We start from the raw sequence: 18,410 nt of genomic DNA on the forward strand, positions 1-18,410 counted from the left end.
AAGCGATTCTCCTGTCTCAGCCTCCCGAGTAGCTGGGATTACAGGAGCCCACCACTACGCCTGGCTAATTTTTGTATTTTTAGTAGAGACAGGGTTTCACCATCTTGGCCAAGCTGGTCTTGAACTCCTGACCCCGTGATCCACCCCCTCCTTGGCCTCCCAAAGTGCTGGCATTACAGACATGAGCCACCACACCCAGCCATCTTGAAATAATTTTATAGCAGTTTTAGTAATTTCTCTCTAGTCAGAGGATAAGTTAATGACAGAACTAGGATTGGGATCCATTTCTGTGTTGGAAGTGTATCTGCTTTCTATTGTGTTGTATGCTAGGAGGGAGCTTTAGCTGCATTTGAGCAATCATAGGTGTTTCACGAATTCTCTAAGAAGTGTTCACTGGTAACACCAGTCTCTGGCACAAGTCTGAATGTTCTTGGAGGTTCTGGGTCTTTTTAAATCCCAATATCTAGCACAACATCTGGCACATAGTAGATCCTCAATCAATATTTCTTTAATTGAAATCTAACTGCTCATGTAGGCTTGGCCTATTTGACAGTGTTTCAGCTAGGTTCCCATGTACATTTGAAAGTCATGCCTGACCTTTACACGACTAGTGGGGCATCTCTTTTGATTTTAGCTTTGTGATATAGAATGTCAACAAATGAAAAAGTAGCTTTGCATTCAAACATGGGGAGTCATTAAGGAATCAGAGGGATTCTGAACACAGATCTTAATAAAATGAATATGGGAGGATACATAAAGATACAAGAAAACATTGGAAACATTGGCAGTGTTCTTTTTCTCCTCTATTTCCAGATGGCTTTAGAATACTCAGTTGTTCTGCTTGAACTGTTCCATTGTTCTTCATGGCCTGTAATCCTGAAATGTGAGACCATATTTTTCACAAATAATTCTTGCACTGAGTTGGCTATGTTTTTACAACTTAAAACGTTGTACCTCATTCTCATTCATATATGAGGTTGACAAATATGAGTCAGAAAAATATCAGGACTCTGAGGAAATGGAAAGCTGAATGGTGGCCCTGTTTCCCTAACTTGGCACTAAGGAGCAAGTGATACCTTCATGGACATGGGCGTTTCTGTGCCCCCAAAGTGGAATGAGTCATGTGGACCATGTTTGCATCTGTGTTCTTTCCTTGAATGTTTCCTCTCCTGAGCAGTGGGTTCCCTTTATTGAATCTAATTCGTTGGCTGGTAATATGTTACCTGGTGAGAATTAGGATATTTTCATCTTGTGATATTTTAAAGAAATTATCTTTATTTTTAATTGTTCATCTAGACATGCCAATGGCTACTTAGGCCACATTTTGAGCAAAACTCACAAGGTGTTTTTTTTTTTTTTTTTTTTCTTTTCCAAACCTCACATGTGTACACAAAATGACACAATTTAAAGGATCTGTTTAAAAGAACAAAGCATGAGAAATACAGTGAGATACAAGCTCATAACCAAACCTAAATCAGTGAGCAGATCTGATTCAGCATGAGAAACGGTTACAAAACAAGTCCCAGTTTTGTAGGAAGCACTAACTGAAGACAAAGTTGCAGGACACGCTGCAAGCCCCTTTGTGGGGAGCCATAAGCAGGGAGAAAGAGCCTGGTTTTTACTTAGCCTAGCAGGGAGTTACGGGTAGGTCGGGGTTTCATAAATAAGGTTGTGACAATTCATCACTGCTATCAAAAGGAAGAGCAGGTTTTGCCTATCAGGCCTGGCAGTGATACATATTCTCTCTCTGTGTCTTAATTTGATCTTAACTTTACTGCCAGCTTACTACACACAGTCCTTTGATTCCTTTCTTCTCAAGCAATGGAAGAATTAAACTTGGTGAGTCAACTGTTGATGGTCCATGGACAAGGAGAACAAGATTGTAAAGAAAAAATCTGTGGATGATCCAATAGCTGTGTTTTTTTGTTTTTGTTTTTTCTTTGAGACGGAGTCTAGCTCTGTTGCCAGGCTGAAGTACAGTGGCGCGATCTCGGATCACTACAACCTCCACCTCCCAGGTTCAAGTGATTCTCCTGCCCCAGCTTCCTGAGTAGCTGGGATTACAGGCACACACTGCCATGCCCAGCTAATTTTTGTATTTTAGTAGAGACAGGGTTTCACCATGTTGGTCAGAATGGTCTCGATCTCCTGACCTTATGATTTGCCCACCTTGGTCTCCCAAAGTGCTGGGATTACAGGCGTGAGCCACCGTGCCCAGCCACTGTGTTTGAACTAGTAATTGGACTCCTATTGAAATATTGCAAGAGAGCCACTAATAGGCAAGAAAAAAAAGAGACATTTTCAGTCTTTTTCTTTTTACCAACAAATGAGGAACTCAAGAACTCTCCAGTTGAATGAAGGAGGCAGCTGCATCCAGTTTATGCCTCATTTTACTTCAGATTTTTACTGTACTAGTGGCTACATCATGGGCTTACCCGTTGGATATTTGGTAGTTTTTTTCTCTGTGAGCTCTTCTTCAAGATCTAATTGTAACATAAACACTTTTGCCCTATCAACTCTGAACTAAGAACACCTCCAATCTCATTTATTTAAATTATTATATAATTATAATTTAAACAAAGCAATTTTTTTGTCCCAAGGCAGAAACCCCATTAGCTAAAATAGTGTCTTCTTTCTTACCTCTACTTTTCTTGTCCCCAGCAATTGCCTTCCTTGATTTGACCTCATATACATTAAAAATAGACTACTCAAAAGCCTTCTCTGTACCATCAAACCAAAGTAAGACAAGTTTGGAAACAGAAATACATCTGACATATTCACTTTTGGGGCCTCACCAAGCTGAGAACTGCAGAATACTAAAGTGATAAAGAAAAATATATCAGTTCATGGTTTTACAGAAAAAAAAAAATACAAAGCTAGTGTTAACTTTCCACAACCTTCCTTCTTACCCACATCATTAATTTCAACTTACCATCCACCTATTTCATAAGATCGTCACACTTTCTTTAGCACCATCTGACAGTCTCTCCTACTTTAATGAAAATATAATCAACTCTCCAAAGTTTCCCCTGAACCTTAATTCTGCAAGCCTCAGTCTCTCTATAGGAACTTATTACAGGCCAATCGGTATTTCATTTGTATGTTAGGAGAAAAATCTCCACAACAGTTGCACTTAGGAAATGAGTGGTAGCTGTCATTCTATCAGCACGAGGATCAGGTTGATAGTGGCAGGAAGAGTCATCTCCCACTACTACACTGTTTAAAAAGAAAGGGGCATCAACAATTTTCATCTAATATTAGTTATGGTGAAACTTCTAAAGAAAAGGTTCAATGCACAGCATTTAGCAGCCTAGAGAAGAATGCTGTAACAGATTTTATGGCCAAGTGTCTGCAGAAAAAATGGCAATGAAATTTCAAGGTGACACTCCAAGCTAGAGACATAATTAACTACAATGACCTGCCAGGAAGGTAAAGTCTGTTATAAAACTGAAATATTTTCTTTACTTAAATAATACCAACTTCAGCTAAACAGTTGGGTAGTTGTTCACATGAGATTAAGGAAAAAGAAAAATCCAGTTACTATTGACACTACAGAAATGCACACCAACCAAACACCAAAAGTACTTTGGTACTGTAGCCATAATAGACAAACGTGTGGCATGGGAGCAGGGAATTCCCTGATGGTTAAATGACAGGGTCATAGAAGGTTTTCGAGACCTGCTATGTCTCCTGTGACGCTGACGCACCACCATGTTCTGTAACAAGAGTCACATAAACACAAGCTTAGCAGCTGGCTTGTTAAAACATCGCTGCGTTGAAAAGTGACTGATTCAGGCTTGTTGAAGGGTCTCATTAATCTGAGGAAACGATGCTTGGTGCCATAGATTAAACACTACGGTCTCAAGCGGAATGCATGTGAAGTTTCCAAAATGTTTCCTCAAAGACTTTATTCAGTTTTGGTTTGTGACCTTAGCTGGAAAACATACAGATGGACATGGGAAGGCAGTTGAGAAAGACATCTATGAGGATTTAAGTTGGGCAGCTTTCAGAAGATGAAAGATGTTTAAAGTTAAGGCCTTTATCTGCAAACAATAGTATATTAATAAACTCTATACCATATTTACAAATGCATTCTCTTGTATTAAAACTAACAGTATTCTGTTCACAGTGCCATTGTTTATACAGGTAGCAATCCCATAATACTCATGTATTTTGGCATGGGAATCAGTAGCGTTTGGTATTTACAGAAAATGTACATGGGTGAATATAAACATGTCATGGAATCCATAAAAGACAGATTGGCTAATGGTGCAAAGGAATGAACTGTACAGCACCTTCCCTTCGGATTGGATAGGAAACATGGTTTCTTAAACTGAGAAGATGCCAAGTCTCTGCCCCAAAGTGGCATAATAAAGTCAATAGCAAAACAATGAACCCCCTGTTCAAGTTTGGGTACATTGAATGATCTTAGTCCAAAGTTGCAGATCCATTGTCTAGTGCATAAAATATAAAAGTTAAAAAGATTTATTATTTTTATAATAATTATTATTAAAATAGAAGGTACTTTCTCTCACACTCTCATTTGTGCTCTTGCACTTAAGACCAATATCCTTGGCGTTGCAAATATGCTGGTGTTTCTGTCACGCAGATCAGCAGTCAGACGGCAAACGCTCAAACGCTCCAGACTTAGGAACTGCTGCCTGTTCCAGTGCGACCCGGGGCCATGGCGGACAGGGCAGGAGCACCTCCTTCCTCCTAGTCTTCTCCTGGAGCAGGGTGAGCCTGCCCGTGGGATCAGCTCCCACATTACTGAATGTAGTTGCTCATTTCGGCAGCGAATGCTGAGGTGACAAATGGCTTCTGTACATTTGCGAAAAGGAGGGGAGGCAGGTAAGTGGGAGGAAGGTGGCGTTCCAAAGAGCCCCAGGACAACACCCAGAAACTGGCTGGGTTGCTGGGTGAGAGCCCCTCCACGCTGCTTCTGCCCTCTGGGGTCCCTGCCGGAGGAAAGCATCCTCTCTGCCTCTGAGCTGGGCTGGCCTCTAGGGGCTGTCGCCTTCCCGCGCCGTCTGCTCCTCGCTCTCAGTCCCTTGGCCTGCGTGGTCCTCATCGGGCCCGCTGCCACTGCTGCCCCTGCTTCTGTGCTGCTTGGGCAACAGGCTCTTCCACTGGGCCTTGTTGTGCGCGAGGTGACCCAGCATGTTCTCCGACAGTGCGCTGTTTCCCGTGAAATGGGCCCATTCCCGGAAGAGCGGCTCCACGATGTAGCTCATGAAACCTAGAACAGGCAAGGCCAGACTCAGCACCATGGGGCGGTGAAACCCGCTGCTTTCGCCCTCCCAAGCATGACTGGGGACCCACCATGCCCGACTAATTTTTGTATCTTTAGTAGAGATGGGGTTTCCCCATGTTGGCCAGGTTGGTCTCGAACACCTGACCCCAAGTGATCCACCTGTCCTGGGCTCCCAAAGTGCTGGGATTACAGGCCTGAGCCACCACGCCCGGCCTTACTTAGGTTTTATTGTATTTCCTTGATGTGTAGCTGTGGGGAGAAATGGCAAATGTTTTCAGCCTAATAAAAATGTCCAGCTCCTGGGCCAGGAGGGCAAGCAAGAGGATGGCGGCTACCCTCAGCCTAGGAGCATAAGATGTGTCACTTTGGGCTTGTCCCTGAATGGCTTTGTGCCTCAGTTTCCTCATTTGTAATTTGTAAAAAGATGCTAAGACGAATACTAAACTCATAGGGCTGTTATGACAATTAAATGACTTAATGTACGTACAATGCTTAGAAAACTCTTGGCACATAGTAAACTCCCAGTGAATACTGGCTATTATTTGCAGAGAGAGAAAGACGTATAAGTAAAAAATGTTTTAAAAAATAAAAAAGTCTCTGCCGGAGCTAAAGAAGGCAGGTGGGGAAGGGATGGAGAGGGCAAATGACACCAGAAAGGGACACCTCACAAATTTAGATCAGCTGAATAATTCATACCCTTACCCTGTGGGATATCTTTTTCAAGATGATCATTTTACAGTCCTGTCTTGCTTTCAGTTATGTTAAATAACTAAGTTTAAATAAAGTTCACTCATTTTCTTTTTTTTTTTTTTTTTTTTTTTTTTTTTTTTTTTTTTTTTTGAGGCGGAGTCTCGCTCTGTCGCCCGGACTGGAGTGCAGTGGCCCGATCTCAGCTCACTGCAAGCTCCGCCTCCCGGGTTTGCGCCATTCTCCCGCCTCAGCCTCCCGAGTAGCTGGGACTACAGGCGCCCGCCACCTCGCCCGGCTAGTTTTTGTATTTTTAGTAGAGACGGGGTTTCACTGTGTTAGCCAGGATGGTCTCGATCTCCTGACCTCGTGATCCGCCCGTCTCGGCCTCCCAAAGTGCTGGGATTACAGGCTTGAGCCACCGCGCCCGGCCAAGTTCACTCATTTTCAATACAGATTTTTACTTGTATAAAAGTCCTGCTTTAATGACTAGATAAGATTGTTTGCTATGAGACCTCTTTGTTTGCATGTCTGTTCTCTTGCATATTTAAGATTTGTTGCTTTCTAATCGTGTTTTGCTGCGTTAATGTGCTTTTCGTAATAAACATGACTTGTTTATTGGAATCATCACAAACTTGGACTTATTTAGGTTTTATTGTATTTCCTTGATGTGTAGCTGTGGGGAGAAAGGCAAATGTTATTCAGCCTAGCAAAAATTTCCAACAGCTAATCCTGTATGTTTATAGGCATGTGAATTACAAGGCTAGATTTGATTATCTTTTTGTTGGACAAACAGCAGACACTTGGCCTTTGAGAATGCCATAGAGATGGAAGAGGGATGCAGCAATACACAGTGTTACTATACGTTTCTGCATTGTCTCATCTTATGTGAAATATGATTTAAATATTGTGAGATCATAGTAGAGAACCTGAACTGGAGGGGGAAAGTTAAGCCAGTGACTTGATGTTTGTATTTGGAATTTTGGTAAGGTTGTATAGGCTGTCAGCAGATGAGGATTTCATGTTTTGCTTGCTGTTCTTGAATTTTCTTTACCTCCTCCACAATATCCCTATTTAATTTCTAATACCATTCACCTTCAAAGAGATGCGATATTAGATATCTAAAGACAGTTTGCAAAATTAGACTATTCTCAAGTTCAAAGTGTGAATATTTATCAAGTTTATCTCAGTATAAAAAAGTTACAAATCCAACATTTTAAAATCCCACTCTCGAAAAAAGGAAGCCTCATTTTCTTAAGTGACCCTGGCATTATATTTATACTTTTCAGATATAAAGACTTCTTATGCTAGGTAGGAAAGTGATTTTAAAGTCTGAATCGACACTAAGAGGCAGTTTTTCAAATTAAGGCTTCCACATTATCAGATTTGGAAACCTGTTCCATCAGTGTGTTCTGCCAGCCTCTCTCTTCTCAAGGGATGAACTAACATTGCTGGGCTGTTGTCCTCCTGGAGGAATGGTGGGGTGGTAGGGGGTTGGGGGGAGGAAGGGGGAGTAGGGAGGAATGGTAGCCTCAGAGTAGACAAGGATTGAAGGAAAACCTCTCTCTTTAGCCTTCTATAGATTTCACCAATTAGAGATTCATTTGATTTAATACCTTTTTATTTTTTGTTTTAATTAATTTTTAAAGAGATGGGGTCTCACCCTGTCGCCCAGGCTGGAGTGCAGTGGTGTGATCATGGCTCACTGCAGCCTTTACCCCCTGGGCTCAGGTAATCCTCCTGCCTCAGCCTCCTGAGCAGCTGGGACTATAGGCACATGGCACCACACCCAGCTAATTTTATTTTTTTGTATTTTTTGTAGAGATGGGGTTTTGCCTTGTTGTCCAGGCTGGTTTTGAATTTCTGGCCTCAAGGGATTTACCCACCTCAGCCTCCCAAAGTGCTGGGATTATAGGCATGAGTCACCCCACCCGGTTAATACCTTCCTTTTAAAATGTAGAATTTGGTAGAGAAAGGGAAGTGTGGAGCCGGGGAGGAGATATTAAGCCCTAGTTCCATTTGGGTAGATATAAATTACTTAAAAAGAAAAATCAGATCTAAGCCTGAGAGTAGCTCTCAGAAAATTCTCATTTTGGATTGAGGCAGGAAAAAGAGGGGAACATTTCAGTCAGAGGAATAAGGACAGAGGAAATAGCTGCATTACTTAGGACCCACTGGAAAAATCATTGTCTTGGGGGCTAGAGCCTGTAGCATCCACCAAGTTCCGTTTATCTCTTTGGGTTTTTCCTGTTTAGCCTGATCTGTCCCTGCCACCCCACTTCTCAGCCCTCAACCTCTACGAGTTGGTAGATGTGGAACAGAAGCAGAGAAAGATCTATGTACTAAGGATTGTTTTATAATCACCTTCCCTTTCTCTTTATTATTGGTGTGCTGGTGTAGCATCCCTAGGATTTTCCTATTCACTCAACCCCCAGCCCCTTTTTAAAAGAGGTATCTATGGTAACCACATTTTCCTGAGCTGAAAATCAGGACATATGATCTGACAAAATAAGTGTGTTCTCATGACAACAACAGGACAGAATCTCTGAAATCAGGTCTGTCGCACAAATCCAGGTTGTGTGCTGAACCACATGAGTCCTTTTGTTTGGGGGGTTCAAAATGTCATTGACAGTTGCCTGGTAAATTTCTTTCCCGCTAGAGCTTAACACAGGGAGCCTCAGGATTAGGACTTTGGTTAGCATCTAATTTTGAATCATGTCTGCAGAACCTCCATGGCTAAAGCAATTGATAGGAGAGAATTGCCTCCCAGGAGGCTGAGGCTGCAGCTGCATTTCTGTTGCTGATACTTCCCCGCCAGCCACCCAGCAATTCTGTATTATCTTTTCTGGGTTCTAGTTTTCTTTTTATGCCACCACCCCCAGCTCCCAACTTTGGGGTGGAGGAAGCTGTTTGATTGTGAAAACTACATAACAATATTAAGGACAATTTGACTGGTAGTCAGGGTCAGAATTTATAAGGAAAAGAGTTAAAACTCTGAGTTGAGGTTCAATGGAAGTAAACTGCAAGGAAAAGAAAGACTTGCTTTAAAGGTAGGTGCAATTGGTGGAGTGTCTTAAGGTGTGATAGAATTTCTTACTGGAGCAAAAATATTTCTTCCACTACAGTGCCTAAAATTTCCACAGATTTGCTTCTTGGTCTAGTGCATAACTTAATTAGATAAAGCAATAATTATTTTGGATGCACTGGCATCATACTTTAACAGTTTCCCACCATTGACATTTGAAAGAGTGTGGTTTAGGAGAATAACCTGAAAATAAGTTTTGAAGGAAGGACTAGTGAAATAGGGGATCCCAGGATGCAGCGGGATAGCATGGCTCACAGGCTGTAGGCCTAGAGATTGGACTCTTGGGAGCGAGTGTTAGGGATGAGGGGTAGTGACCCAGATTGGAAGGGTCCTAAGGGCAGATTCTGCTGATTCCCACCTTCAAGCCCTGAAGAGAGCACGAATAGTTGATTCTTGTTACTTTTCTTCTACTCTTTTTGGTTTTGATTCTATTCTAAACTACAAAATTAAAATAATACAAGTTAAGGGCCTATAACAAAGCTTCGATCCTATGTATCATAAGATCTCGACAGATAATTAGCAGAGTAGTCATGATTAAAATGTTAATTTGGACTCAGCCATTCAAAAGGATGTTGATTAAACCTCCAGTGCTGATCTTTTGAAAGCTCTGTGTAGATCTTTTCTTTGTGACTTTTGTGAGATGTGCCAAAGGTATTTATCTGGAATTAACACTGAATTCAACTCACCAATTTGTATACTAGGGATGGAATCTTTCTGTTGATTACAAAGAGGACTGATTTCCAGTTCAAATTTCTGTTCAAGTTCACCTAAGAAGAAAAAAAAAAAAAAAAAAAAAACACACATTGGAAATCTAGAATTTATAAAATGAGTAGTAATAATTTTAATGACCTCATCAGAAGAAGTTATTCTGGGAATTACTGTTTCCTGACTTGTTATCACTTAAGGACCATTCAGCACTGTCTTGCTCTGCCTTACTTTGGTAGTTTCCGTAATAATTTAAAATACCATGGTTCCAATGACCGTTCATAATGGCTCATTGCAAGTAGGTGTGCTCTGGGACTAGAATAAATTTTTGAACAAGACCTATAAAAACTAGAAAACAACAAATGAGAAGTTTCCTCACATGAAATAAAAGTTCTGGCTTTAAGTGACAGGTTAAGAAAACAGGTTTTATCCTTCCCTCTCCCCACTCCACTTTCACACTGCCTGACCCTAGTCTTGTTTCACCTGAGGACAACCAGGAACAATAAGTAGGTAGGGAATGAGGTAGAAGGACTAGAAAGATCTCATCTAAGCAGCACCTCAGTCTGTAACCACAAAATTAATCAGAATCTTCCATTCTGATTCCTTAGAATTTTACCTAATGCAACTGAAGGTGAAAAAAGTATAAAGGTCAGAATGGTGTTCTTTTTCTGAGACAGGGTCTCATTCTGTCACCCAGGCTTGAGTGCAGTGGCATGATCTTGGCTCACTGCAGCCTCGAACTCCTGGGTTCAAGCAATCCTTCTGCTTTAGCCTCCCAAGTAGCTCGGACTACAGACATGTGCCACCATGCCTGGCTAATATATATTTTTTAATTTTTATTTTTAGTAGAGATGAGGTCTTGCTATGTTGTCCAGACTCGTCTTAATCTCCTGAGCTCAAGCAATCCTCCTGCCTCCGTCTTCCAAACTGTTGGGATTACAGGTGTGAACCCTCAGCATCCAGCTTGAAATGTTTTTTTTTTTTTTTAATGCCTTTGTCAGCTATTAGGCTGGTGCAAATGTAATTGTGTATTTTTGCCATTACTTTCCATGGCAAAACCCGCAATTACATTTGCATCAACCTAATAGAAGATCAAAGGAGAAATGCATTGTATAAAACTTCATTGAAATACTTCATCAGTCCTTCCTAAGCATAAAAAATTGAGTGTTTTTTCCAACACAAAAGTTAATTTGGTTAATCAGTGGAAAGTTCACAGTTGTGAATCTACTCTGCTAAAGTAGAAGAGATAAAAACATTTATATAGTGATTACTGTGTGCCAGGCACTGTTCTAAGCATTTTACATATGTTAATAAAAAATCGTCATTGTTTTTTGTAAGAGGCAGGCTCTCACTCTGACACCCAGGCTGGAGTGCCGTGGTGCCATCATAGCTCACTGTAACCTTGAACACTTGAGCTCAAGGGATCCTCCCGTTTCAGCATCCTGAGTAGCTGGGACTACAGGCATGTACCACCACTCCCGGCTAATATTGTTTTGTTCATTTTTTTTTTTTTTTTGAGACGGAGTCTCGCTCTGCCGCCCAGGCTGGAGTGCAGTGGCCGGATCTCAGCTCACTGCAAGCTTCGCCTCCCGGGTTTACGCCATTCTCCTGCCTCAGCCTCCTGAGTAGCTGGGACTACAGGCGCCCGCCACCTCGCCCGGCTAGTTTTTTGTATTTTTTAGTAGAGACGGGGTTTCACCGTGTTAGCCAGGATGGTCTCGATCTCCTGACCTCGTGATCCGCCCAGTCTCGGCCTCCCAAAGTGCTGGGATTACAGGCTTGAGCCACCGCGCCCGGCCTGTTCATTTTTTTTTAAATAGAGAAAGGATCTCTCTATGTTCCCCAGGCTGGATTCAAACTCCTGGCTTCAAGTAATCCTCCTGCTTCAGCCTCCAAAAGCATTGGGATTACAGATGTGAGCCCCCCTCCCAGGCATATGTTAATTTAATCCGAATAATAACCTTATAATCCCCCTTTTACAGATGAAGAAACTGAGACACAGGGAAGGTTAAGTATACTGACCCAGTATGTTGCCAGTAGGTCACACCAGTAGTAAAGTGGGGAGCCTGGATTCCAGCCTAGGAAGTTTGGTTTCAAAGTGTCTGCGCTTAACCATTGAGCTGAAGCCCTCCCGAGGCCACAGTTCTGTCATTTTAAGACTGGAGTCTGCCTCATGGGGTTTCTTGTCCCTGGTAATCCTCAAGGCTGAAGTGAGGAAATCATTCGGGCTTAACCTGAGTGGTTCAGGGCAGTCTGGCCACCCTAACTCTTCAACTCCAGATGATCATAGCCTTCTGAGGGCAGGCCAGGACAGCATATAATATTAAGACAAACTCTTCTAAAGCCAGTTCCACTCCTCACCTCCATATTTCTGTTAATAGTGATTTTTCAGTCAAGTGTGACACTTGGAGGAGTTGTCTTTTACTTCTCCCTTCCCTTCACCCTCCATCTCATCTGAGCCTGGCTGCGGACCCTGCTACCTCCCTGCTTGTTTCTTCCTCTTAAATCTTGTTTCACATCCTGTTTCTCCCTCTTAGACGACCTTTTTTTGCCCCCTTTCACTCTGCTTTAACCTGGTCTGGTGTGTTGATAATTTATTCTTAGTTGTTGCTTCTTAGCTAGATTTCTTCTTCCAATTCTTCTTCCACTTCAACTATATACATTGCCCTAAATGCACTTTTTGAGATAATGCCCATTGTCATGTTCTCTATTGTAGCCTGGTGTCCAGGGGCCTCCACAATCCTTTCATTCTTATCTTCTATGAGACTGAGCGGGTCTACAAGGCAGGGTGCATCCCTGCCTCAGTGGTTTCCATTCCATTCTATCTAGACCAGTGCTGTCCGGTGGGATTTGCTGCAATTATGGAGATGTTCTCTACATTGCCCACTGTGGTAGCCCCTTGAAATATGATCAACAAGACTGAGGAACTCTATTTTTTATTTATTAAATTTAAATTTAAATTTAACCAGTCACATGTGTCTTGTTGTTACCATATTGGAAAGTATAGAACAATGCACATCACTCAATACTGAGCTCAGATCCTACCTTTCAAGGTACTGGATCTTCTCCTGTGACCTCTATCATTAGAGGTTTTCCAATTAGATCATTTATTCATTCATTTATTCAACACGCTTATGTTTCAGACACTTTGCTAACCAATGTAGAGAATATAAAGGGGAAATTTGCATAGTTTCTTTCCTGTAGAAACTATACTAATTAGTACTTTGAGAGTACAAAGCATAGACTACCTGTAGTTCTTTGTATTCTTCATAATATCTCCAGTGGGGTTTTGTACATAGGACAATCAGTTTTGCTGAGGACTAGACGAAGCTGGAAGCAGACATTCAATAAAAGGTTCTGGGAAACTAGTTGTTTGAGATGATATCAATCTGTAGTCACAAGAGGACAAAGTCTAATTTTTTTAAGGTTTTTTGGGGACGAGGAGGGAGGTATATGGTATTTGGAATCCTAATCTCTGTTTTGAGAATATAACAGTTTTTCTAATTCATGGGATCTTGTTTTCCTTTCCCCCTGTGTCTTCAGCCTTGATTTGAAGAGTTTTCCTTTGCTTAACATCATGAATCACATTACAGATACTTTGTCCAGGACTGTTAGTAGTCTGTGGAAGCCTGCCCACCAAGAGCAGGCTGGAATGAGCTGAGATTTGAGTCCAAATCTTAAACTGAAAGATTAATCAAAATGACACAAATCATCCTTATAGAATTAAAACAATAATAATTCAGTAGGGAGGACAGGCAGTTTGGATGACCAGGGAATCTAATCTTCTCTTTTTTTTTTTTGAGACAGAGTCTCGCTCTGTCACCCAGGCTGAAGTGCAGTGGCGTGAAGTCAGCTCACTGCAAGCTCTGCCTCCCGGTTGATGTCATTCTCCTGCCTCAGCCTCCCAAGTAGCTGGGACTACAGGCCCCTGCCACCATGCCCAGCTAATTTTTTTTTTTGGATTTTTAGTAGAGACGGGGTTTCACCGTGTTAGCCACGATGGTCTCGATCTGCTGACCTCGTGATCCGCCTGCCTCGGCCTCCCAAAGTGCTGGGATTACAGGCGTGAGCCACCGCGTCCAGCCTATAATCTTCTCTTAAAACAAGCAGAATTTCTACTAGACCATAAGGCTATTAGATAAAAAGGACTAGATCTACTCTTTCTATTCTTCTTCTGCCAGGAAACATGCCAAAGGAAGGTATATGAAAGCCTGCTTTTAGTGATCAGCCTCACAAATGTTTTAGGTTTCTCCGTGTTATGTGTGCATATGTTACTAGGACAATAAGCAGTTTTGAGAAAAGACGATTTTTTTTTTTTTTTTTGGAGACAGAGTCTTGCTCTCTCACCCAGGCTGAAGTGCAGTGGCATGATCTCGGCTCACTGCAACCTCCGCCCTCCTGGGTTCAAGCAATTCTTTTATTTCAGTCTCCTGAGTAGCTGGGACTACAGGTGGGTGCCACCACACCTGGCTGATTTTTGTATTTTTAGTAGAGACTGGGTTTCACCATTTGCCTGGGCTGGTTTCAAGCTCCTGACCTCAGGTGATCCGCCTGCCTCAGCCTCCCAAAGTGCTGGGATTACAGGCGTGAGCCACTGTGCCAGGCCTGAGAAAAGAAATTTTATAGGTTACATTTCTTGGTTGATACCATTTACTGTACTTAGTTGACAACTTTGATTTACTGGCACTATGGGCCTTACTATCTACCTAAGTGACATGGTCCTGCCCCAAGGTGCTCAGAATCCAAATAAGGTGCAGGATGAGAAAACAAAAGGTTTACACTGCAGTCGATGCTGACTTGTGCACTTTAATCATGCTGGACATGATTGAGTCAAAACCAAGTGGGCTAGAGTAGACTCTTTCCTCTGTCTCATTGTTTGATTTGCAAGGCCAGAGATCTTAGCCCCTCTCTCACTATGGTATTTCAATATTTAACATATCAAACAGTAAAGAAAGTATTGATTATATCCAATTTAAAGCCCGCTAGCTCCAATTTCATCATATTTCCTTTTGTTTTACCCTCCTTGGAGATTTTATTTAAGGGCAACCTGATATTTTCATTTCTAACCACTTATACTCAATTCAAGTGAAATTATATACAGAGTTGTAGGAGTTACATGAGCCCTTTTATTCTGAGAGAAAGATACAGTGAGCAGAGCCTTCTGGCCCCACATGAGCTCAATCAATTCTTCTTCTGTCTTTGGGGCCATCACAATGTTATTGACGCATCTGTCAATGGTGCCTTCTCCAAAAGGCTCACTGTTGCTATTTGACCTCCCCACAGAGCTGGTATGTGGGACACTTCAAGCTTTATTTGTTCTCAGCCTCTCAAACCTGATTCTGTCACTAGCATGAGGGCACTGCTGATGCCTGAACAAACATCCTGCACATTGAAACCCAGCCTGAAGAAACAAGGCTGTATTTAAAGGCTGATACCCCACCCAACATCAAGATCCTGCTTGCTAATTCATTGCTTTATTTCTGAATGAGGTTAATCTTTAAAAAATTATACCCTAGTTCAGAGCCACTTGTCTTTTCACAGCAAAATCCTTCTACCTCACTGTTGAAACTATATTTGAAAGGAAGAACTCACTTTTTGGTCAGCTGTGTCCAATTTCATCATTAATTTTTTTTTTTAAGAAAGCAAGGAGAAAGAATACAAAAGGAGTCTAAGTTCTTCTGTCAGAGTGGAAAACATTGACCTCAAACGACATTTAGCCTTTAGGCTGCACTTAGCTCATTAAAATGAAAGTCAAAGTCAAAATCAAACTGTCCCACACATTCTTATATCCACAGAGGAGAGCCATTTATAATCAATGTCCCACTTTTGCTCATTTTTATTTTGCCTCATTACTACCTGTTTCTGTAGTAAGTCAATACGTCAATGTTATTTATTTTTAACTTTTTCCAAAAAAGCGTTGGATTAGTTCCAAGAGAGTTAAAGAGAAAGGTTAGGATAACAAGAGTTGATGAAAGAACAAATGTCATGATAGATCAGCCATTTCCTGTTTTATTAGGATAAATGCCTAAAAGAAGACAGGGCAATGAAATCTCAACTGTTGGATCACTACTAACCTTGCCTGTAGAATTCTTCACAGACCCTTTCACTCCACTGCTTGCTCATCTCCCAGATTCTACAAGGATTACAAATGTCGGCACACTTCAAGGCGATCTGAGAAATGACAGGGCAGGGAGAGATTGTCAGAGGATCCTTCTTCAGTTGCAAAGCACCCCAAGCCAAAGGGACTATCAGGCTGTTCAGTCTGCTCACAGTACCAGGCCCATATTTACAGAGTACCTCCCCGACATGCTTCTTCAGGAAACTGCACTTATTCACCACTATACAAAGCCTGCATTGAGAATGCTGGCTTTATAGCAGTGAGGAGAGAAGAGCCACAGTCCAAGGACATGTAGCTTGCTGGAAGAGACTTGGGTGGGCAGGCCAAGGAAAGCCATGGCCTGGCTCCTTCTGTAGTCCCACCTCCTGCAGGCAGGGAGGTTGCAGGGTCCCTGGCCAGGCTCAAGTGAGATCATCTGGACCTCACTCTCACAGTAGCCACACTGACGAACTCCATACATCACTTAAATTATGCATGTTGGCATTTATGTCTGCATGTGTAAACTCAGACTGCCAGTCAGGGAACGAAGTCATATCGAACCTAGGAATGCTTTGTTTGCACAGCTAAATTAGGGCCTTCTTGGCTTGCCTCACACTGGTCTGGATCTGGGATGCCAGCTTTTTGTCAGTAATGATGACCCTACCAGAGTTACCTTGAATTCCCAGAGAAGGAGATTATCCCTTTTAACCACGACCTGCTACCAAGAGACCAGCAGTGTTCATTGGTTTGACCCAATTCCTTGGGATCACAGAACAGAGAGCAATGCTGGAGTCTGGAAGAGCCTCGGATCATATCAACTTTCAAATTTAGTTGCTTATATTTGTTTCCTGGTTAGTGGGGGTACCAGTACATGTTGAAGTAGGTAAGTGTCAGAGAAGCCTCCTCCAGCCTCTGCCTTAAGGAATGCATTTGAGTTAGCAAGACTTCCTTTTGAAATGCAAGTGTTCAAGGACAAATCTTTCAGCTATTCACAACTTGGCTTTAGTCACTCCAATCAGACACCTGGCTGATCCTTGTGGCATTCAGGGACTAGAAGCCTAGTTTGGAAAGAAATAAGGAAGGAGTCATAGTTCTACAGCTGGGAGTATGGTATTCCCTGGCAAGGATGGAGCACTGTGGACAGCTACAGAGGGTAGCATGAAAGCCTGGAACAAAACTGCATGATTCAGTCTCCAGGTGTAGCTCCATCTCCTCTATCTAGATGAGTCTGGGGTCCATTCACTGTTTTTTGAGCCAAAAGAAAAGGAAGACAAGAGAAAATGGAAGATCAAGAAAGAAGGTTCTGGTTTGGATACCAGGCCACATTTTTATTTGTGATGTCCACTCCGCCCTGATGTAATTTGTCATGTCACAAATGGCTTCTTGCCATGGAGTAAAACAGGAATGGACTTGACCCAATGTAATTCAATTCAGTTCGACTTTATTTTTTGCTGCCTAAAAATAAGACCAGATAAACATGTTTAAGACCCAGATGAAAACAGAAGTTCAGATAGTAAAAGGAAATCAAGTTAAATAGGTTTAAGGTGAAGGGAGGCCACTTGTCTTTCAATTTTTGTATGTACTGTAGTTAATATAATATGCTTTTGTGTTTCAGAAACAGATTGTTAAAATTGCCTGGGTATCACAGTAGCTGATTTTATACCAAGCCACAAAATGTGGTAGACCTTTACTGCATGCAGCCATCCAGCAGGATTACTCTGTGATAAATGAGTTACTGAACAAGAAAAATGAGATATTATCAACTTGTTGACCTAAAACCCAGATTTTGCTTGGTTGGGAACCACTTATAACTTTCATGCATTTCAAAGCCTTTACTAAAATAGGTCACTGCTCTAACTCATACCATCGGAGATAACTCCTTCTCAAATGTGCTAAAATTATTGATCATGGCCCTGAGTGGATTTTTGTTGTTTTGTGTTTTTTTAGAGACAGGATCTCACTCTGTCACCCAGGCTGGAGTGCAGTGGTGCAATCATAGCTCACTGTAGCACAGCTGAGTGTTTTTACTCAACAAAAAGAATGACTTTTATTGTTTTGTTTACCTGAAGCATAAAGTGCCTGTCGTGTGCGTCCTCCAGTCTTAAGTCTTTATTGTGGAGGTGAGCTTTCAATCTGGTCAAAAATTCATTCTGCCTGTTGATGTCTGTTGCCAAGATCAAGGAGCCCAGCTGCTGTTCAATATCCTGTCTGCATCCACAAGAATGAAAGAGAAAAACACACACAGCAAATCCCTTTGATGAGGGTGATTGATTTCATCGTCAGGTGGCTTGTAATCTAATTTCTGCCTTTGATTCTGTTTATTACACAATGTGCCAGTCTTTCACTGCCTAAGAGCAAGTCTCTCACCCACCAGTTCCGTCCTTGGACAGGAGGCATGCCAAGAACCGTATAAAGTGATTGAAACCTTGAAAAACGAAGTTGTGGTAGTGTAGACATTCCTATGGGTGAAAAAACCTGAAAGCCAAATAGAAATGCATGCTTTAGGGAGGACACAAAAGACTAGTGGAATCATGAGGTCTGTGGTGTGTTTTTAGGGTTCATACGTGAAGATGTGCATGGAG

The 18,410-nt window shown here is 41.9% G+C and overlaps 1 protein-coding gene across 2 annotated transcripts in view; it reads right to left on the reverse strand.

Annotated features, from left to right (window-relative positions):
* Window positions 1-1,255: 1,255 nt before the first annotated feature.
* The window catches only part of PDE7B (phosphodiesterase 7B), a 344,257-nt gene continuing 327,102 nt past the window's right edge, over window positions 1,256-18,410 (reverse strand). For both annotated transcript variants that reach the window (XM_010379468.2, XM_010379467.2), the window contains 4 exons: window positions 17,892-18,036; window positions 15,806-15,902; window positions 9,713-9,793; window positions 1,256-5,239 (listed from right to left, as the gene is read on the reverse strand). In XM_010379468.2, the coding sequence (XP_010377770.1) occupies window positions 5,004-5,239; window positions 9,713-9,793; window positions 15,806-15,902; window positions 17,892-18,036 (559 nt within the window). In that variant the 3' untranslated portion in view covers window positions 1,256-5,003. The remainder of the gene's footprint in view (window positions 5,240-9,712; window positions 9,794-15,805; window positions 15,903-17,891; window positions 18,037-18,410) is intronic.

The sequence above is a fragment of the Rhinopithecus roxellana genome, chromosome 4 (assembly GCF_007565055.1).
Source record: "Rhinopithecus roxellana isolate Shanxi Qingling chromosome 4, ASM756505v1, whole genome shotgun sequence".
NCBI classification, from domain to species: Eukaryota; Metazoa; Chordata; class Mammalia; order Primates; family Cercopithecidae; genus Rhinopithecus; species Rhinopithecus roxellana.